The following is a 22,352-nucleotide window of genomic DNA, read 5'->3' on the forward strand; positions in this document are numbered from 1 at the left end:
AGGTCGTTTCTTCAAAATAATTAAAAATAAATAAATTTGAGAAATAATTTCTTGTAAAACATAGTTATCTTAAAATTCCGCTAAACGAATCCCGTTAGCTAATATGCTTTTAATAACACACCAAATCAAACTGAATGTATTTCCCAAAGATACAGATTTTTGTATATTTACATGCAATTTAGTATGGACAGCAGTATTAAATTGTATGGGAAAACCAATGACACAAAATGGCTTCTTTGGTCATAAGGAAGGCTCTTAAATAGTTTAAGCCAAGTTAAAAAAACAAATAAAATCCATTTTCAGAATTTGAAGAGGACCTTTTTCGTCAGAATATATTTTTAAATTGAAAAGAAATGACCATTTTCCGAAAATTTTAACCGGAAAATGCCTATAACTTGAAAACGGTGCATTTCATTGCAACATGTGCCCTTGTGTGTCATTTTATATTTATAATTATATTTTGCCTTTACTAATGAATTGATTAGTTCCCTAGATTTTCGCAAATTATTTTTTAATTTTCATACCTGTATTTTTAGTTTGTTTGGATAAGCATTATGCATACATTCTTTGTATAGTTGTATAGTATAGTATGTTTTTTTCTAAAAAAAAAGTCGCCATACATTTCTTTATTTAATTTTTTTCACTAAAAGTGGAATTCGTTAATGTTAGTTTCTATTTTCAAAATTTTCTGATTTTTAAATGGGACTCAAAAATATATGTTTTGAACCGATGGTGCAAAATCGGGTTTTAGAGTCATGATTTTTTGAAAAAAAAAAATAGATTCAGGCTTTGCAGTCGGAAAAGAATTCATGAAATTTCTTATTGAAGTGCGCCGTTTTTGAATATAGTCGCTTTCAAGTTATAATTTTCGAAAAAGTTAAAAAATTTCGTTTTTTGAAAATACAAAATAATCCACCCCTGCAAGGGGAAATATACCCTATCTAATCATACACCATCCTTCGTCATATGGAGAGTTTATTTTCAGGCTATAAACTTACCAGCAACAGCACCGCCTCGAGTAAGCACGCAAATTTATGCCATTTACTGGCCAAAAAGATCAACTTTAATACACTTTTGATCATAATTTCTATTTTGCGAGACCAATTCTTATCATTTTGGTGGCACACACAACTACACGCAAGATCACAGGTTAGCTGCTTAACGAAAGTCGCCATCAATATCTTTTCACTTGCGCTTACAATTTCAAAGCGTTAAAGATATTTAATTGCTTTTAACTACCGGCAACATGTTCTTTTGACCATTACTTAGTCACTCACTTGAAAAATAATCCCGAAAAATGTAAATAATTAGCAAGCACCAACAAAAAAAAAACAAACGCGCTAAGTCTTTTGACGTTTCAATTTTGAATACCGATGCTACTTTTCGTGAGTGTACGCTTAAAATTTCATCAATTTTGGCCGCACTAAGCAGACCCAAAAGAGCGCTGGAAGAAAAAAAAAGAACTAAGCTGAAAATAGAAAAATGGGCGTGGCCCAATGCACTCGACTCATTGGAATACTTTTTTTAAATATTTTTTTTAAATGCTTGTAAAAGGAATAGCATAACCTTTAATAAAAGTGAAAATAAACAGAAATGTTCACAAAAAGTTGCTCTACTCGTTGGTGTACTTGGTTTTAGTGAATTTCAAGGAACAATCCAGATTATACAGCATCATTCAAACACGATCGCTTATTAGGCTTAAAATGGGCATATTTCCCCTAATTTTTTTTTTTTGAAAAGTTGAGAAATGTACTCTGAGATCTTTGAATGAATTCGAATCAATGAAAAGCATTTTTTTTAAAGAATCACCAAATTTGCTGGTTTTTTGGCGAACATCCGAAATGTCAAAATCGCGCAGTAGCATCAACATTAGAATACAAATGGGTCATGCCATGGCACACTTTTTTCTTGCCGAGCTCCCGTGGTCTAGTGGTACGGGTTTCGCTTTGTAAGCGGAAGGTCGATGGCTTGAAACCCATCTGGCAAGGCAAAAGGGGTAGGTGGCGGTCGAGAGGGGATTTCGGCTGCTGCGGGAATTGATTTGTCAAGTCCCAAGCCTAAACCCATCACATCCAATCTTCGGACGATCTGTTGGCGACTGAGTCTGAGCGTTGAAGAACTCTGCAGCAATACACAGAGAAGAGCTTCAAATGCTACTTTCGACTCAGTCACATGCTCTCAGGCAAAATTCGAGCTGAAGATTGGGCTATATGATCGGTAACGATCTCTAGATGGGTCAAAATAAACGAGATTTCAATCTCGCTCATCTCCACGTCTTCGGATCGGTCTCGTGCTCGTGTGGCATGGCATTGAGTGATTTGGAATGAGGGGCAACTGCTCGAATCGTCAAAACTGTCTGCTCAAACAATAGCGCTACGGAAGACGAGTTCGGCAGGCTGTGTATAGCAGCAAAACAGAAAACCTGAGAACAGATCATACTACAATAGATACGCAAGTGTCGCAGTGGTCCGTGTCTGTTCACAGTAAAAAAAAAAAAATGGCACACTTTTTACGGAATATTGGTACCACTGCGTGATTTTGACATTTCGGACGTTCACCATTCAAACGCCATCTTCGCTTAAAAACCTGGATATCTCGGAATTTTTTGGTTCGATTTTCAATGTTAATTAAACTTTGGTTAGATTTTTAATCTTTTCAATAAAAATATAAATTTGAAATTTTCAAATTTAGTCTAAAATATGAAACGGGGAAAATTTTCTGTTTGTTGACCATTTCAAAAGTTGCGCCTAATTTTAAAATCATGAAATTATCTTAACTGAAAACATCAGAAAATTTATGATGTATTAGAATGGTGCCTTGAAGTTTTGAATCATTTCCAGCATTGTTTTATGAACGAGTTTCTGTTATGTTGACAAAAAAAAAGCCATATGCGAGGGCCGAGGTACCCCACGGAATTCAGAACGTCTCCGGTAAATGTGGACCATATTTGTCCCCTGAATCTTCTGCATCCAAAAGCATCCAAATTGGTCAATCCTAACAAAAGTTATGAGGTTTCTTAGAAGAAAAAAATAGGGGTCTAATGACTACTCGAGCGTTTGAGTGCTAATCAAATCTATGGTAATCGATGATGCACCATCATGCACTACGGCTCAAAAGATGTCTAGTAGAAAGAAGGGTACTTTGAATTAAAAATGCATGTCAATAATGAAAGTCGTCATTAAGATTACGTTTTATACAAGGCATTGGTCAACTAAAAAATGATTCAAATTATTTGTTTGTTAAAAATATCTAATACAAAATCTCACACAATATTTTCAAACATATTTCATTGTTATTTTTTTGTCAGCTTGGCTTGAAATGATAAATTATCTTGATAGTTGTGTTTTGATTTGAAAAAAAAAATATCAAAGTGGACCTGGAAAAGTTTTCACACCATTATTGTTTAGATTTTTGTGCATATTTTTTAAATCATTAAAGCTCGAGATTTTTTCGGCAATTCCCAAACCTTCACAAGGGTAAACTTTCCTTCAAATTAACTGCAGATAAATCAAAACGAGAATCAATCAAATTATAGATGTGAACCTGATTGGCGGGTAGAACGTCACTGCCCAAGAATCAGCTGAACAATCTTTGATTTCTTGGTAAATTGGGGTATTTTTGATCGCAACTGCTGTCTGCAATCATTTCGACTTTGGTGGAGGGGTGGGTTGTTTGAAATACTGGTAGACTGTTGAGTGCGTCTCTGATAAAGAAGAAGTAGGGATTTTCGGAAAATAATTTAGTGCGGTTTATTTGGCAATTTAAAAAAAAAACCTCACATATTAAATTAACAAACTCAATGTTTACTTCTTCCAACCCAGTTCGCCGAGCACGTGTTCCGGACGTTCGACGCCAACGGCGACGGCACCATCGACTTCCGGGAGTTCTGTGCGCGCTGAGCGTCACCAGCCGCGGCAAGCTCGAGCAGAAGCTCAAGTGGGCCTTCTCGATGTACGACCTGGACGGCAACGGGTACATCTCCCGGCAGGAGATGCTCGAGATCGTGACCGTGAGTTTCCACCCGGGTTGAGGTTAGGTTTCGGGTTATTGAAGGTCTACTTTTTTTTAGGCAATCTACAAGATGGTTGGGTCGGTGATGAAGATGCCGGAGGACGAGAGCACACCGGAGAAGCGGACGGACAAGATCTTCCGCCAGATGGACCGCAACAAGGACGGCAAGCTGAGCCTGGAGGAGTTCATCGAGGGCGCCAAGAGTGATCCGTCGATCGTGCGGCTGCTGCAATGTGATCCGCAGGCGCAGTGAGCAATTCCAAGGCCCGGCTCGTGTCCAACTCTCAGTTCAAGTCCGAGGCCCGGCGGCGACGGCGCCCGTCGCTGGCACCCGCGGCGGCATCAGCGACGGCGTCGGCGCCGGTTGGCCACTATTACCGCTACCAATACCGCTATTACTACTTCTACTACCACTTCTACTACTACTATTAAAGTAATTACTTCTACTATTATCGCAAGTTATAATGATGATGATGATGATTGGCTAAACATAACCACAAAAGGGGCGAATTCACAAAATCTGCAACACGCTACACGTAACTCCGATAACTTGGAACCTAATTATTGTAAACTTTTACTATTATATAACAAAATATTTATTGCAAATCACAGTTTATAATTTACGAATTGAAAACAAGGTAAAATGTTGCAAACATCTACAAATGAGTATCACAAAAGATTAAACACAAACAAATAAAAAAACAAAACACAGAGTAAACATAAGAGAGAGTTAAAACGAAAGAGAGAGCAAACGGTCGCTGCACCCGCTGCGGATTATTTTGTCTTTTTTCTGTTCTAGTAGTAGATATAAAACAATTGATGATAAGATGCGAGTTTATATGTAAATATTTTAAATAGATTGAATCACTATATCTTTTAAAAATCTCATTTCATCGCTTCGCGATCTTCTCAAATTTTCGTGTCTCTTTAATCGTGTGCGCTCTCTCACTCATTCAACCTCCCACTCTCACCACGCGTCGTCTCATCACGCTCTCATCTCATCGAAATCGCTTGTTTTCGTGTGCGCGCTCTCTCTCTCTCGCTCTGTGTGTATTGGTGAGCACTGTACAGGAAACAGTAAAATTCGTAAACATCATCATCGTTTCGCTTTTTTTTGTGTGTAGGAAATGCTGAGGGAGGAAATTTGGGCGATTTTCTCAATTGATGGCTCTCTCTCAATTCGGGAAAAGAATTATGAGAATGAAACAAGCAATTGACTAAATTTCCTCTTACTTTATCACCAAAAGCATTCATTTTTAGTTTTATTAATGCTTTTTCCGATGCTTCTGGTTGTGTTTTCCCTCCCCTTCTCATGTATTTAGAAGACCCTTTTAATGTTATGAAAAGTGTTACAATTGAGTGTTGCTGAAAATTTCTGCGAAACATGTCGGGAATGGTGGAAAGTTTTCACATTTTTTATTTGTAAAAAAGTCGTTCAGCTCAAGAACGACTCTTCTCGAATTTGGGAAAGCTCCCTTTCAAATTGCATTTCAAATTTGAAATTTTCTGCAACTTCGTACAAAGTAATGGGCCTAACAAAACAAGGTGAATTATTCGCAGCCTCCGCGAATTCACATTTGCAGCACTCTGCCTAAAGCTCGCGTTCAACGGAGTCTCGGTGCAACATGGAATTGAACTTTGGCAAAGCGTAAACAAACGATGCGTGTGTGTTTTTAACCTTTAGAGAGAAAAAAAAAACAAAACTATCGAGGGAAAACATTGTCCAGAAAGACACTTACACAACCGAAAACATCCATACTTCAAGTATTGAACCTCAACTTAAAGCTTTGCCACGCAGTCACACTAGGAAAAATACATACTTCTATTTCCTGTATTTATTGTATCATTTGGACCACCCACCACAAACAAACCTTTTTTCACCCCAACGCCATTTCACCCACACACACACAAACCAACTCTGGTTGTTGAATTTAGTTGTCCTGTGTTATAAGTTCTCTAGGGTTTGGAGTTTAAAGCGAAGACGACGACGATTTTAGGTTTCTAATTGGTTTTTCCCGAACTGCTGCAACGAATTTTGTTCGTCTTCGTTTGTGCTGTGTACACTGAACCGGCGGTTTGACACTTTTCAAGAAGGTATTAGACTATGAGAAACAAACAAACTCGCACTTTTGAGTTACTTACGAGTTTGGCAAACTGTTTGTTTCATTTTTTGTCATAGTTTAATACCTCCTTCAGTTGATTCCTTTTATACGGCGCTCACGTGACCAAACAAACATTTGCTAGTGTGTGTGAGCACCGTACAAAAGGGATGCGCTGTCGGTGTCAAACTAGCGGGGTTTAGTGTACAAATGAGGTATTACACTTTGACAAATAAACAAATTCGTACTTTTTCATGTTTGACGCAAACTTGTTCACGGTATGCAGGCTGACGTTTCTGCAAAGTCTACAGAAACAAACAAAGCAGACAAACTGACAGACTGTCAAAAAGTGTGAGTTTGTTTGTTTGTCATACAGACTAATACCTCCTTAAGATTGATTTTCCCCCCATCCCGAATTTCAACCTTACTGTAATGTGTACCCTTAAGTTGTTAGAAAACACTTTGTAGTTTATGAAACAAGAGGAGAAGAAAGCAAACAAATAGACGTTTCATTTTTATTTAGGTTAAGCCTGTTTTTGTCATGATTTTGTTCGGTTTGTTTGTAAACATATTTCAAAGTAAATAAACAAGACGTGTGGAAATAAGTAATGAGCAGAAAGAAGCGAATTGTGCGCCAAGCCAACAACGTTTGTACAGCCTTTTTAATAAACATAAACTATATTTCTCTTTTTATTTATTATACAAGAAATCGGAGTTGTTTGGTTTGTTTATTTGACGACGAAAGAAATTCATTTTTAGTTGTCTTGCTAAGTTTCCATTTTGCTTAGTTTTATATCTTTATCCTTCTTCTAGCAATATTAAAATTGTATTATCACTCATACCACAGACAATCAGACGTAAATCATTGAACAAGATTTCTCAAAATTCATCAATCACTCATCACTAGAGCCATCTAGCTGTGAACGCGTGCAACGCATGTCAAACGCCCGTAAATGAGCTGTGATGAATTCAAAGTTGCCGTGGTAAGTTTCTGGTCATTCAAATCGACCGTTGATTTGTTAATTCAGAAAAAGATTTACTTCTGTTTGTCTGTGCTCATACCTTCACACAATCAAACTGAATCACACAAAAAAAGATAACAAACGTATCAGTTTTCCAGTGTTCAATGTCAATTATTGATTGAATTTTCTCTATTTTGAATCACAAACGAAAGCTATGATATTCATTTTCAAACTAGTATAATTACCACAATCCTAGGTCCTACTAATTATGTGTGAAAAAAATAATCAAGCAAAGATTGATAACCAAAAAAAGGCTGTTCTAAACAGCCTGGAATAACCAACTTGAATAATTTATATTTACCCCTTATTACGAGAGTCAAACGCACCGTGAAGCTTCTCGTGCTGTGCTGTTTTTAAAAGAAACTTCTATACCTTGTAAGAATTGAGAATCTTTAGCAAAAATATACCCATTTTCAAAGCAAATACTAATAGAGGAGAATTTTTTCAAGTGTAAGAAATAAAATGTTACATTGTTGCTAAGGATGGGAAATCCAACAAGAAAAAGAAAACCAAAAGTTAGAGGAAAACTACCCACAAAATGACACACGCAATAGAAGGTTAAAAACTCCAGGTAAGTTCAGCAAACTCAGCCATAAATTGACTTACAAATGAAAAGAAAAATTCAAAAAAGTTAGTTAATAGTGCGCGCAGCGAAGCATTATTGAATTGAATGTACCTCTTGAATACTTAAAAAATAAAAGACAAGATAACAAATGGAAGAAAAAACTGCAACTATTCTAGTAAAAATTGTGTGAGTAAAAACAAAGAACAAAACAAAAGAGACATTGCGTACGCGAGTATAAACAAAATAGTTCATTATTGCGACACTGTATTGAGCCATACCTTCTTTATTGAGGCAGAACGAATGAGTATAACAAATCATTACTTAGATAGTACTTTTTGGAAGTAAAATTAGTGCATATTTATAGTAATCGTAAAATTCAAAAAGTCAAATAATAACTTAGGGATCGATTTTGAAAAGATACCTGAATACTGATACCTTCTTATTTCTACTGAATTTATTTTTTTTAACATGGAAGTGTTGCCAGTTTAGTCAATTTTGATTCGGTTTTCTCAATTCCACGAGCATTATTTGTGTAAAAATTCACTCCTATTGATCGTCCAGTTGCGTTACGATTACGGGGGTAAAAATCGAAGAAAAAGTTGATCGATGGCCATTTCCACCCGAAAATATTCCGCAATCCGCGAGCAGATTTCGTTCGAAAAGCAAGAATTAATGTTCAGCACAATTTTAGATAGGAATTCTAAACAAATGATTGCAAAAAAGCTAAGCATAAATGTATCAAATGTGCAGAGCAGAATGTCGTGAAACGATAAAAAGCCCAACGATTTTTGATTTACTATTATTTTACGCAATAACGATGCTTGCTATAAAATAAGATGACAGCTGGAACAAATTTATAGCAAGTGCCTTTATGGCGTTTGATTTTTCATTTAAATATCAACATTTAGTATCAGCAATTTCTCGAATGAAACTCTACGATAAGCTAAAAAGTAGTTTTAACCCACTAAACATTGTTAGTCACAAGTTTCGTTGGCCTTTTCAAGCATAGATAATATTCTCAAGTTAACAAATACTTTTATCTACCACTTCTTAAAATCCAAAACCAAATAAACAAAAGAAAATCCCAAAAAAAAATGCACGTTTATTGCACAACTTAAAGCACTGTTCTTCCAAAATTTTCCAAAACATGTGTAAATCGAAACCCTTAAAAATGAAAGAAAATCAAGCGGAGGAAATGTTACGTAGGCTAAGTTGAGCAGAGAAAAGAAGTTATCTAGATAAATTATGAATCACCTCAGCAAGCAATGTCGACCAGCGGAGCATAAACATTGAAAGAATTATTTTTTTTTAATTTTATTTGATTTTTCGAACTCACTGCGACACGCATCTCTATTAACAGTTACGAATCGACCAAAAAGAATCAAAACAAAACAAAACAAAAAAAAACAAATAGTTGTCAACACTAGTCACCCCAAACAATTAGCAAGTAATAGTTCAATCTAGCGAAAATGCAGCATCTCTTTTTAACTCTATAACAAGAAAAGCAGTGAAAAGTGCGCGTAGTTGTTTTGTAGAAACAAAATAGAACGGTTTTAAGTTGTTAACTGTGGACATTTGAAAAACAAAAGTCACTGAAATTGACATTTGATGCAACTTAAATCTACAAATATTTTCTTACAGCAGTTTTTTTAATTACTATTTTTTTCAAATTGTTTATGAATATATGAGGATTGCATAAAATAACGGTTAAGATGCCTAATTTTTTTTGTTGATATTTCTTGTTATTTGTCTCGTAATCCTTTCATGACATTTACCCTTTTTTGACAGATATTGTGGTTAAGCAATCCATTTGTCTACAGCAAAACCACACCGTCACTCCTGTCAAAAAAGATAAATATTATGGTTCCGATTTCAAGCCGAATATTTAAACCTTTCTCGAAAAACGGCCTACTTAGGTGAACTTACCAAACTGTTACGGTAAGTGAAACAACTAGCAAAGCAATCGTTCGCAAAAAGTGTCACACGTTTTGGCGAAAAGCAGTGCTGCCAAATGTGATGTTTTTTTTTCTTATGTGAAAGATCCTTTCCCTAGAATGTATTTCCCGAAAATAACAACAACGTCACGCAATCTATTGTGCAAGAGTAAACTTCCCACAGACATGTTTTGACAGTTGAGGCGTGTGGCGATTTTTTACAGTCCGCAGAGTTAGGAAAGAAAACAAAAACAAACAGAACCTAAAATATTCAGCAAAATCGAGCGTAGTTTAAAAAATCTCTATCAGCTATAATTGCATGAAATTTTTAAGATCGCTCAAATTTGTTCCAAATAACAAACGTTTGACAAACAAAAATAAACAAAACATAAAACTAGAAGTGATTTTAATTTACCCGTTCGCATGTAAGGAAATCAGTTGAAGTGAATTGGTTTTTAAACTGTGCATAGGCAATACGTTAAGCATTGAGAAGAATATATATTGATAACGGTAACAAGTAATTAATACACACACACAAGTAAAAAAACAATCAAAAGACACGAACAACAACACTAGAACTCGTTTCACGCTGAAATAGATCGAAAAGAGTAAACAAAACCAACCAGAAAACAAAACAAAGCAAGCTGCGTGGCGAGGAGTGCACACAAACAAATGCACTGACGCAAGCGCACACATACAGCCACTTTTCAAGTTCGTTAGCTATGATCCATTTATAAAAAAATTGAAGATGGCGTGCCGAGAGAAATCAAATGTTCTTTTTCTTCTCATAAAATTAACATTGAACAAACCGTCGAACATCATTGGTGAAATTTAAAACAAAAGTTTGAGACCTCTTTCCAGGCGAAAAATGTTAGTGTTGAGTAGAGAGGAAAGAAGAAACAACATAACAAAGGTAGATAAACATGAAAAATTTAAAAATTTCTTCTTACGCAACACTCTTAACCTTCTTCGAAATAATTAAGCAAAACAAAACACACAAACAAAGAACAAAATGGATCGCATATGGGAGGAGAACAAAATGACGTATCAAGAGGGGAAAACAGCACACGTACACACTCACGCAGGTGAAGTAAGAAAGAGAGAAAAAATGAACCTCAGTAAATGCATTCGATTGAATTAAAACAAATGAAAGGGGACGTGACAAAAAATGAAGAAAACTAAAGCAAACAACAACAAAAAAAAACTAATAAAAGAATACAAAAGTGTTGCGGTTTGGGGTTTTTGTTGGAACGTCAAAAAGAAACTCCTGAGGACAAAATGCCACATAGCATGCCATGAGACAGAGCCTCTCTTTCTCAATTCATTTTCAGCGCCTGCTAAGGCTGTATTGGTGATGTGATCGAACCTACATGCAATCTGACAGATGTCTTTTGTATGTGTGCACTTCCAATAAAACAAACACTATTTTATTTTGTTCTCTTCATTGGGATTTTCTGTATTTCTTTTTTTTCTTTTAGTTTTTGCTTGCAAGAATCTTGCGCAATCGGTGTAAACTATAAACTCATTTTTTTACAGAAAGTTTTTTTTCCTCAATTAGACGGATATTTGCTTAGGGTAGAGGGGATAGAGTTGCACGAAAGTAGTAGTTAAATAAAAGTTTAAAAGTAAATTTGACTGCACTGTTTTTGCAGAATGCAGCTACCAGAATAGTCGGTTTAAACGTTGCGACGTTCTGGTGCATTGCACGCACACACCAGAACTTTAGTTCCCAAAACAATCAATAAATCCGGTTTCTTTTTGCGCAGGAAGTATGCATACTGTAACGTGAAAGTTTTTTTTTTTGTTCGTATCTCTAGATCTAATTTTATCACAAATCAACAAAGCATTTTGCTGGATGGTGTGTTGCTGCCGTTGTTTGTTGATGATGCAGATGTTGGTGTTTCGGTTGCTTTTTATTTTGATGATTCTTTTGTTGTTGTTGTTGTTGTTTTCCTGTTAAGGGGGACGAAACCCTTACCAGATTCGATACAAATAATATCTCACAGATGGACTTCTACCTATAAGATTATAAAGTAAGATTATGGTTGGTATAAGGTACAATAAGAAAAGATATTGCCTTCAATTATTATGCGAGTTAAGTGTTAAAGCTAAGATATATTAAATGAGCGTTGTGATTTTCTTAAAACTTGCAAAGAAAACATTGAAAAAGTAGATCATATAAAAAAAAATCAAACGGTTAATCTTGGTTGTGATTATGTATAAAAACTCAGCAGGCGTCTTTCGTGACGGTGAGTTGGCTAAGGTTAAGGTGCGCGCTTAGTAGTTAGCGATAAGTTTGCTGTACTGTTATTATTAGAGTAAAATATTTGGTATCTTGCTTCTTTTTTTTTTCTTCTTCTAAAACGTGTCTCTCACTTAAGGGCTAGGATATGCAAATAGCTAGTAGGTTAGATAAGATAAATCAGGACAAAATGGTTCTACTAAAACAACGAGGTCGTTTTGTCCCCGCTTGCTTCGCCGGTTAAGCAGAAGTGTCGTATTTTGTTTGTTTTCGTTTGTTTGTTTAGTCTCTCTGTTATTTTTCTGTTTCGTTTGGATGCTTTGGCTTGGGGGTGGGGTGGCTTTTGTTTGAAAGTTTCGCTGGGGATTTTGCAGTTTTAGGTTAGGGTTACTTTTGGTAGTTTTATCAATAATGAAAAAGGTGCATTTTAGCTGGGATTTTTTGGCATTTTTGGGAAATTTTTGCTATTTTTTTGCAGGCAGTTTCGTGGGCGCCGGTTGCTGCGTTAAAAGCATTATTTTTTTATCTCTCCGACAGATGATCGACTTCAGGGGTCCTGTTTTAGTCTCGTCGCCTACTCCAATCTGCCTTGGTTAGGTTTTTAAAGCGGTTCCGTGTTTTTTTGGTTGGTAGTTGTTCCTTGAACTGGTTGGTTTTGCATGGTTTTTTGTATGTTATGGCCTATCTACAATCACTTAGCTTAGAAAATTTCACTTAGCTTAGGAATTTGAATCAATGGAAATGAAGCCGAGCTTCTACAATGGAAAAGTAATCAAATTAGAAACTGACGTTTGGTTTGGAAAATTTCAAAATCTACGGTAAGTTGACGTTTCCATATCAAAGGTAAACAAACAACTGCATAGCAACGTATATCAGCCCAGCAAGTTTTCTAAGTTGATTGTGGATGATGAACGTAAGTTGCAGACTTTCCTAAGTAACTACTTTACTTAGATGTTCTAAGCTAAGTGATTGTAGATAGGCCATTACTGGTAGGAGTGACGTAGACTCTTCAACCAGATTACAGAATTCGGGCGTATTTGCTGTTAAGGTAGCGCTTGGAGTGAACGTTGTACGATTTGATCTGATTACTTAGGGTGTACGTCAGCCTCTTTTCGTCCCGCTTTAGGCCGATGTTGGTGTAGTTGTACATCGTCTCGATGTCCTTGGGTTCTCTGGAAGGAGCAAATGGGGAAGACAATGTAAAATGTGTATTTGACGAATTACTCGATTATTAGAAGGCTTTTGCAAAATTTCACTTCGGTTAATTGAATAACATTTTTTTTCTTTGTCTTTTTTTGTGTTGTGGTGTTGGTAGCCACCCTTTGTTCTTTTTTTGCCTTCGCTTTTCGCTCGGTTTTCTTCAGCCTTCGATTGAAATGGGTCGTCGAAATTGAAACGTCAAAAGACTTGGCGCGTTTGTTTTTTAGATGGCGCTTGCTAATTATTTACATGTTTTGGGATTATTTTTTAAGTGAGTGGGCAACTAATGTGCAAAGGAAAATGTTGCCGAAAGTTGGGGACAGTTTTGTATCGAAAGCGCCGTGAAAAAGTAAGCGAAAGTGAAAAGTTGATTTTGGCGATCATCATTAAACGTTTGAGGGTTTCTCGCGTGAGTCACTGCGTGTGCCAACAAAATGATAAGAAATGGTCTCGCAAAATAGAAATTATGATGCATTAAATTTGATCTTTTTAAAAATTTAAAATCCAAAATGGCGGCCAAATTGGCGGTGATGAAATATTGAAATTAGCATTTTTTAATTTAAAACACATACAAAAATTCAAATTTGACTAAAATGAGGACGAATATGATGTCAAAAGTAAGAAAAAAAAAAAACAGAAAAAAATTGTATAATCCTTCGGATAATCGAACTTCGGATAATCGAAAATTCAGATAATCAAGGCTTTGAATAACCGAGTCTGGGCTGTATTTCTATCAATTCATTCAGATACGAATCGTTCAGAATAATCAATAAATATAATTGATTTTATTTTATATTAAGAAGTTTTCCGGAGTTTTTTCAAAGGTCCACATTGAGCCAGGGGTACTTAGAAACACCCAGAAAAAAAGAAATTGGTTTATTGCAATAAAAAAAAGTACAGATTTGTTCAAAAATATGTTTAAGTAAAAAGCATAAACAATACTTTTTATTTTTCTACTTAGAACAAATTATAAACCTAACATATCCTAACATAAAATTGCAAATTGTCTGCTCCACAACATTGTAGAACATTGTTACACGCTTAAAAATAATCCTGCAAAGTTAGAAAAATATTAAATTTTTAAATAAATTTTGTTTTTCTAAATGAAAAAAAAAATCCTCTTCTAGGTTTTTGTATATTCAATAAAAACATAACATTTCCCATAAAATTACATGTCCCAAAACAATTAACAGTCAAGTAACGAAAAATGGCGAAGGTTTTAAAACTATTTTGTATTTTTTTGAATTGAAAGAAACAAGAAAAGATTTGCAAGTTTTTTTAAACTTCAAATTAAATTTAAAGGTGCAAAAACTCAGTTTCCATACCGGGGTAATTCTCTACCAACTCACACGAAATCGGGAAAAGTTGCCCCGACCCCTCTTCGATTTGCGTGAAACTTTGTCCTAAGGGGTAAATTTTGTCCCTGATCACGAATCCGAGGTCCGTTTTTTGATATCTCGTGACGGAGGGGCGGTACAACCCTTCTTTTTTATAACATGCGAAAAAAGAGGTGTTTTTCAACAATTTGCAGCCTGAATGATGAGATAGAAATTTAAAATCAAAGGGACTTTTGTGTAAAATTATTTGATGGCGTACTCAGAATTCCGAACGTATTTTCATCGAAAAACACTAAAAAAAGTTTTAAAATTCTCCCATTTTCCGTTACTTGACTGTAAAAATTTTGGAACATGTCATTTTATGGGAAATTTAATGTACTGAATCAACATTGTCCCAGAAGGGTCATTTTTTCATTTAGAACAAAATTTTTCATTTTAAAATTTCTGTGTTTTTCTAACTTTGCAGGGTTATTTTTTTAGAGTGTAAAATAACAAATAAAGTTGTAGAGTGACAATTACAAAATTTTGTATATAGACATAAGGGGTTTGTTAATATCACGATTATAGCGATTTTACGAAAAAAGTTTTAAAAAGTTACTTTTTGCGTTTCTCTTTGTTTCGTCGTCCGTGTCAATGCGGGTGGCCATGAATGGCCATGATCGATGACGACCAACTTTTTCAAAACTTTTTTTCGTAAAATCGCGATAACTCGTGATGTTTATAAGCAAACCCCTTATGTCTATATATCAAAATTTTTGTAATTGTCTGCTCTACAACTTTGTAGAACATTGTTACACTCTAAAAATAACCCTGCAAAGTTAGAAAAACACGAAATTTTAAATGAAAAATTTTGTTCAATGAAAATGACCCTTCTGGGACAATGTTGATTCGAAAAGTACATTAAATTTCCCATAAAATGACATGTTCCAAAAATTTTTACAGTCGAGTAACGGAAAATGGGAGAATTTTTAAAACTTTTTTAGTGTTTTTTTCGATGAAAAATACGTTTATTCGGAATTCTGAGTACGCCATCAAATCGGGCGTCTAATTTTACACAAAGTCCCTTTGACACCAAATTTCTATCTCATCACCGTTTCAGGCTGCAAATTGTTGAAAAACACCCTTTTTCACATGTTCAAAAATGGAAGGGGTCGTACCGCCCCTCCGTCACGAGATATCAAAAAACGGACCTCGGATTCGTGATCAGGGACAAAAGTTACCCCTAAGGACAAAGTTTCACGCAAATCGAAGAGGGGTCGGGGCAACTGCTGTGTGAGTTGGCGGAGAATTACCCACCGAGCATTAGTTTCCTTTTTTTAAACGAAAAGTATGAGTTTTCAAAATATTTAATTTAAATTTTCAGCAATAATTATTATTGCCCCATATTTTTTTTGTTTATTTACGTTAACGGGCTTAAATTCATTTTTTTCGGTTGCTTTATGTGATTTTTTTTGAAGGGCCCTCTATCCTCCAAAACATATGAAATTAAACAATTTTTAAAAATTTAGATTTACCAAGTCGTTATCAGTAATGTGTTGATGATAGATTCTAGTATGAAGAACGTATTTTAACAAAACTTGATATAAAAATAATGTTTATCTCCTTTGGTCATAATTTGTAGGTACCCTAAAACGGGGTGACTTTGATAGGTTTGAGATTTTCCCGCAAAATGAATAGAACAAGAAGTGTACAAAGTTACTCTTTAAAAATAAAATTAAAATTTTGAAAAGTTTCAAATGTTCGTTGACTATAATTAAGAAAATGTTGATGCATTATTTTAATCTTCTCAATGTGTCATAATTTTCTCAACGAACATGATTTTGAAACGGAAAACGGAATGCATTTTTCGTTTATCAATTTTCCACTAGGAGATGGTAAAATAATTTTGTAAATATGGAAAAATATGTGTTTTTGAAACATAATTTTAAAAAAACTCCAAATTTATAGAAATTTTCAGTTCAACAAATTTCATCAAAATGTGAACGTTTTGATTCATGCTTCGAATTCAGTTTAAAATGCATTATAAATTGATTATCTTACAAACCAAATTAGTTTTAAGCAAATGTCAGGCAAAATTCTGACTGTTTAACAATGTTACCTAAAATTTGTATATATTTTGTAAAAAAGCTTGTAAACTTAGTTAACAAAATATGAACATTGAGTTTTTTTTAAACAATATCAGCAACCTTAGTAATGATACATTTGACGTAAAAATAAAGTTAGAACACCTTAAATCTGATGTTAACATGACCCCGGAATTCAAAATAAGAATTTTTTTATAACTATTTTTAAACACCATTGAAAAAACTTTTTTTCAGGAATAGTGCATGGGCTTTGTGTGGCCACCCCAGTAAATGTTTTAAAAATAAGAATCTTAAAATATATTCCAAAAATTAATTGAAATCCTATCAATGTCACCCCGGTTTACGGTAATTGAATTCTTTTTGTAATGTTATCGTTGAAATGGGCAAGGGATTCGAAAATGGGTATATAAGGCTGCCAACTCTTGCTGAACAAAAATCCGTACATTTAGTCGATATGACCCAATGGCATAAAAAAAAGTGAAGGAAATATTGAGTAAAATTTTAAATTTGAGACCTAAACAGAATACCACTCAGTTTTTTAGGGGAATAACACTCAGTTTTTTAGGGGACATTGCTACATTCAGGCTTTCACCGATTTTCACCAGCTTTAGATCAGCAGGAAAATCATCTCTTGCAAATCTGAAAAGAACTGGAGTTTTTTTTTTAAATCAAATAATCAAAATTGTCATTTTTTGATGGGTTCAAAAACACAAAAAAGACAATTTACGCAACGTAATAAAAAAAACGATCCCTAACTGAAGTAGACCCACAAAATTACCCAAAATATTATTTTAAAATCAAAATGACAGTTATATAAAAATGTCTTATTAGCAAGGGCCTTGAACAAATCAAGAAGGATTTAAATTAAAATAAGTTTTATATTGTATTAACTTAAATCCGCAAAAACAGGATTGAACAAAAAATCCGGCCTGTTATAATCCCGCGAAGAGGGTCAAAAATCCGTACGGTAAGAAAAAAAAAACAAACAGTCGATAGCCTTAGTTAAACATTAGGGTGGCTGGATATGCAAAACAGCCATTTTACAAAATAAAAATGTTTTGTGAAAAGCCGGGTCTGCACGACTGCTCCAAAATTTTAGAGGGTTCTTTGAGGTTTAGTAACAATAAAAAAAATAACTGTTCTGATTGAATTGTACAATTTTGGAAGATTTGACATACAAACGTTAACGGTGCACATCAACCAGATTTTTGTATCTTCAAATGTACAGAAACTATCGATATGATTTTTTATTCATTCCCTAAATTACTATCTTCAATGTTATTTACAGCAAAATTTGACTTTTTTAAGAATAAGATTCTTGTACTTGGATTGGGTCCGTAAATTTGACAAATTTTGAATAAGAAGATAACAACATCCTTGGTTGCTGTGCACCCTTAACATTTTTTTTTTTTTTAATTTGCCCGATAAAGGTTGAACTTCATGCTTTTCGATGCCATGAACTTTGTTCATAATCATTATTTTCTTTATTATTTTTTTAGTAGTCAGCTGAAAAATCCACAGAATGCTACTCACTTCCGCTCGGTTCGCAGAACCCGCTCGGCCCAGTACTGGGGACGCGGGATCTCGCCGGGGGCTCCCCGGGCCCGCCGGTCCAGGTAATCGATGACGTCGTCGTAGTAGTTGTAACGGTAGTTGTACATGTAGCGGTACTGCAGGAACGTCGGACGCACCCAGTGCTTGTTGAGGGTCAGCTTGCGCCGGTTGAAGTCGTCGACCAAATCCAGTGCGTCGGCCCCGCGGGTGTCCTTTACGACGACTTTGGCTGTTGCCATGGTGTTGAGTGCCCCCCTGGTTGGCGCTACTTTCTGTTAAAGGAGCAAAGAAAAAAAAAATACTGTTTTCAAGCGGGCAACGAAACAACCCAAGTCACACTCCGTAGATCTTGCAGGTGCGGAAATGGCACCTTAAGTCGCGCTTCGAACACCGAAAATAAATCAATCGACGGAGCCAAATGTCTGGCGGTGACAATAATGAGAGCAAAAGTAAAAATAAGAAAACAGTGAAAACTAATGCACACGGATTTCGAGAGTCACAGTAAAATTAGAATTCGAAAGAGGACATTTGCTGCATTCTTGTACTTGGTTCGGCGCGCCCACTTGCAGGCAGAGGGGGTGTGATGACACTCGACCGTGGTACCAACTTGCTAATCACAACTATTTTTAAGAAGCTAAGAGTTGAGGGGGTTTGGCAAAAGTGCGTGCTTTGCGATCTGCTGATGGGCCAATGTCCTCTAATGACTTTTATTGGGGACAATTGATTGATCTTATTCTTGACAAAAATACATTTGTACAACAGAATAAAAGTCTTGTGATATCAAGTTTTGTTATTTTCTAACTTTTGGCTTTTTTATATTTTCAACAAAAAAAAAAGAAAAAAATAACGTAACTTTAAATATTTGAATGAAACATTTCTCGGAAACAATTTTTTAGATTTATAAAAACAATTCTCTACAAAATCGGTCTTTTTTAGAATTTTAATTTTTGTATTTTTTAATTCGACTGAAACTTTTTTGGTGCATTCGGTGTGCCCAAAGAAGCCATTTTCCATCATTAGTTTGTCCATATTATTTTCCATACAAATTTGGCAGCTGTCCATACAAAAATGATGTATGAAAATTCAATAATCTGTATCTTTTGAAGGAATATTTTGATCGATTTGGTGTCTTCGGCAAAGTTGTAGGTATGGATATGGACTACACTGAAAAAAATGATACACGGTAAAAAATTTTTGGTGATTTTTTATTTAACTTTTTGTCACTAGAACTTGATTTTGCAAACACTATTTTTATTTTTTTATGTTTAAGAGGACATAAATTGCAAACTTTTGAATTTTTTTGAATCAATACAAAATTTTTCAAAAAATTGAAAAATTGATCGCAAAAATTTTTCAACTTCATTTTTCGATGTAAAATCAAATTTGCAATCAAAAAGTACTTTAGTGATATTTTGATAAAGTGCACCGTTTTCAAGTTGAATCTATTTCTTGGTGACTTTTTTGAAAATAGTCGCAATATTTCATTTTTTTAAATAAGTGCACATGTTTGCCCACTTTTGAAAAAAATATTTTTGAAAAGCTGAGAAAATTATCTTTATTTTGTTTTTTTGAACTTTGTTGATACGACCCTTAGTTGCTGAGATATTGCCATGCAAGTGTTTAAAAACAGGAAAATTGATGTTTTCTAAGTCTTACCCAAACAACCTACCATTTTCTAATGTCGATATCTCAGCAACTAATGGTCCGATTTCCAATGTTAAAATGTACAACATTCGTGAAATTTTCCAATCTCTTCGAAAAAAAAATACCGAAATTTTTAAAACAAGACAAACATTTAAAAAGGGCGTAATATTGAATGTTCTAAAACATTTCAAAAAATAAAAAGTTTTAGTGACAAAAAGTTAAATAAAATATCACCAATATTTTTTACCGTGTATCATTTTTTTCAGTGTAATCTATATCCATACCTACAACTTTGCCGAAGACACCAAATCGATCAAAATATTCCTTCAAAGGATACAGATTTTTGAATTTTCATGCGTCATTTTTGTATGGACAGCTGCCAAATTTGTATGGAAAATTATATGGACAAACTAATGATGTAAAATGGCTTCTTTGGGCATACCAAAGGCACCAAAAAAGTTTCAGTCGGATTAAAAAATACAAAAAAAAAAAAATCCAATGTCCGAAATCTGAGAGAACTACTCCCATGATTTTTTTTATGTGAAATGTTGAATAAGAAAAATCATAAGTTTACAATTTTCTCTGTTTGAACTGAAAATTTCCAGAAATCTTAATAATAATAAAAACTTATGATATTTTGCGTCATGAAATCTTTAATTTATCTGAGTAAATAAAACTGAAATTGAAAAATATATTAAAAAAATTGTGCTGAAATATTCATGTGAAACCAAATCAATGCATTAATCTCTTGGCATTTTGGAGTTTGATATGCATTTCTTCCAGTTAATTTAGCATACGAGCGATAAGTTATTTGGTTAAAAAAGAATATGTTGCGTAACAAATGGTTTTTATCCAATGTTTTCTTATGTCAAATTTTTTATCATTTATTCAAATAATCGATGAGTTTTCCTGGTATGAAACACATTCTGCTGCACATTTTTCACGTAATTGTTTAATTCACTCTTCTATTCACTTAATTGTCACTATCATAACAGTCCATAATCCTTTTAATATTTCTTTATGCCTTAACACAATCACTAATCCAAGAGTCACAAACTTTGAATCACAAAAATCACCAACTACTTTATCACAAACTATTTGTCTCCCCCTCTTCGCGTACCTGAGAGAACGTTACTTGTTAATCCGGTGGAATGAACAAAGAGACTAACTTGATTTCGACTAAATCATTATTAAATTGGCAACGGTCGGTCGGTCGGTTGGACGACGACGATCACCGCTAGTGTGGAAAATCAGAGCGAGATGGCACGAGGCGGCACACGTTCGGCTTCACTTCGCCTTTCCTCTGCCCGTTAGTGCCGAATAGGTCCTTAGCGCAGGGTAAGCCGTAACGACATCAAACAGCTGGGTGCGATCGTTTTTTCCGTTTGTTTTACGACCGACAGGTAGATTTTTCCTTCCTTTTTTCTGTGGCTTGCGGTTTTTAAGCGGAAAACGCGCTAGAAGATCGTCGTCATCGATCGCCTAAGATCAACACACTTGGTTTATGATGGTTTTAACGAGGTTTAGGTAAACTATGAACCAATCCAAAAACACCCAAATTATTTAATTGTTTTCTTCATTTAACTTTTCCAGTCATAAATGTATTTTTTAAATAATTTTTTGAGGATCTTGTAATCCTAAGTTAAGTTGTGTTTTAATGGTTTTTAAGTTTTTTTTTTAGATTTTTAAGAGTGGTTTTTGAATGTCCGCAAAAATTATACTCGGATCTTACATGTGATCCATTAGGGTGTAACATGGTTGCATGGAAAAAAATAAAGTTGTCCAAATTCAGTGAGCACAGCAACTTTTTGGTTCCTTATGGGGTCCTATACAACTCCCCAAAGTTTGAAAACGATTGGTTCAGTCCTCAGAAAAATCATTTATTTTTATTTTTTATATTTAAAAAATCCACGTTTCTTGCTATATCAAAACCGGATTCATATTCGAATGTTCTGGAACGTGCTCTACAACTTTCCCGAAGAGAGTATGGTACTAACTTGCTCCTATAAAAAGATGCAGCGTGTTCAAAACTCGTCTAAAGCGTGTTTTTTGCTCGAAAATCACGTTTTAGATGAGTTTTGAGGACGCTGTATCTTCTTTCAGGAGCAAGTTAGCACCATATTCTCTTCGGGTTGTAGAACACACTCCAGAGCATCAAAATATGAATCCGGTTTTGATATAGCGTAAAACGTGGATTTTAAAAATTAAAATTCAAAATAGTAGTTTATGCAACAAGTTGCAAAGAGGATTTTTTCAGCACGAGTCGTACATTTATCCAACGAGGTTCACCGAGTTGGATAAATACGAAGAGTGCTGAAAAAATTAAGTTTTGCAACGAGTTCCATACAACATTTTTTGCAATTCCGAAAACACCCATTAAGTGAAACTTGAAGTCAAATTTTCATGTATTTTGTCAATAAATCGTTTAAATCAAAAAAATGTTGAAAGTGTTACTTTTCGAAAAAGGAGCTGAAAAGTTCAACTTTTCAACACCCATTTCAATTCAGTTATTATTGGTACATAAAAGTAGGCTATTTCGACGTTCAAGAGTGACAGGAAAAGCAAGTAGTTTCACGACGGAATTGCAAAAAAAATATTTTTCTCATACAAATTTATACGAAAAATTGAATCGCTTTGCGCAATGTGAGGACTTAACCAAT

General features: G+C 34.7%; 2 protein-coding genes across 3 annotated transcripts in view; one reads left to right on the forward strand and one right to left on the reverse strand.

The window, feature by feature from the left end:
- The window catches only part of LOC6040112 (neurocalcin homolog), a 31,507-nt gene extending 21,329 nt beyond the window's left edge, over positions 1-10,178 (forward strand). Inside the window, 3 exon segments of the mRNA XM_038258789.1 lie at positions 3,822-3,885; positions 3,888-4,009; positions 4,070-10,178. Coding sequence (XP_038114717.1) covers positions 3,822-3,885; positions 3,888-4,009; positions 4,070-4,264 — 381 coding nt within the window. The 3' untranslated portion in view covers positions 4,265-10,178.
- A 932-nt stretch (positions 10,179-11,110) lies between these two features.
- LOC6040111 (flightin) lies at positions 11,111-20,961 on the reverse strand. 2 transcript variants are annotated; one of them, XM_038258791.1, is made up of 4 exons: positions 20,813-20,961; positions 18,028-18,320; positions 12,963-13,045; positions 11,111-11,649 (listed from the first exon to the last, which is right to left on the reverse strand). In XM_038258791.1, exons 2-4 carry the CDS (start codon positions 18,285-18,287, stop codon positions 11,606-11,608), a joined length of 387 nt encoding a protein of 128 aa, XP_038114719.1. In that variant the 5' UTR covers positions 18,288-18,320; positions 20,813-20,961; the 3' UTR covers positions 11,111-11,605. The 2 variants fall into 2 exon arrangements, with proteins under 2 accessions (XP_038114719.1, XP_038114718.1); XM_038258790.1 differs by lacking the exon at positions 11,111-11,649 and adding an exon at positions 11,993-12,550 and having other exon boundaries at positions 12,860-13,045.
- Between the last annotated feature and the right edge of the window lie 1,391 nt (positions 20,962-22,352).

Source organism: Culex quinquefasciatus, chromosome 3 (genome assembly GCF_015732765.1).
Source record: "Culex quinquefasciatus strain JHB chromosome 3, VPISU_Cqui_1.0_pri_paternal, whole genome shotgun sequence".
NCBI lineage: Eukaryota > Metazoa > Arthropoda > Insecta > Diptera > Culicidae > Culex > Culex quinquefasciatus.

What these genes read in the sequence shown, in the direction of transcription:
- LOC6040111 (XM_038258790.1), bottom strand. Translation starts at nt 18,287, where the DNA reads ATGGCAACAGCCAAAGTCGTCGTAAAGGACACCCGCGGGGCCGACGCA. An exon ending in GTTCTGCGAACCGAGCGGAA is followed by an intron (nt 13,046 to 18,027) that starts GTGAGTAGCATT and finishes TGCTCCTTCCAG; the next exon opens with AGAACCCAAGGACATCGAGA.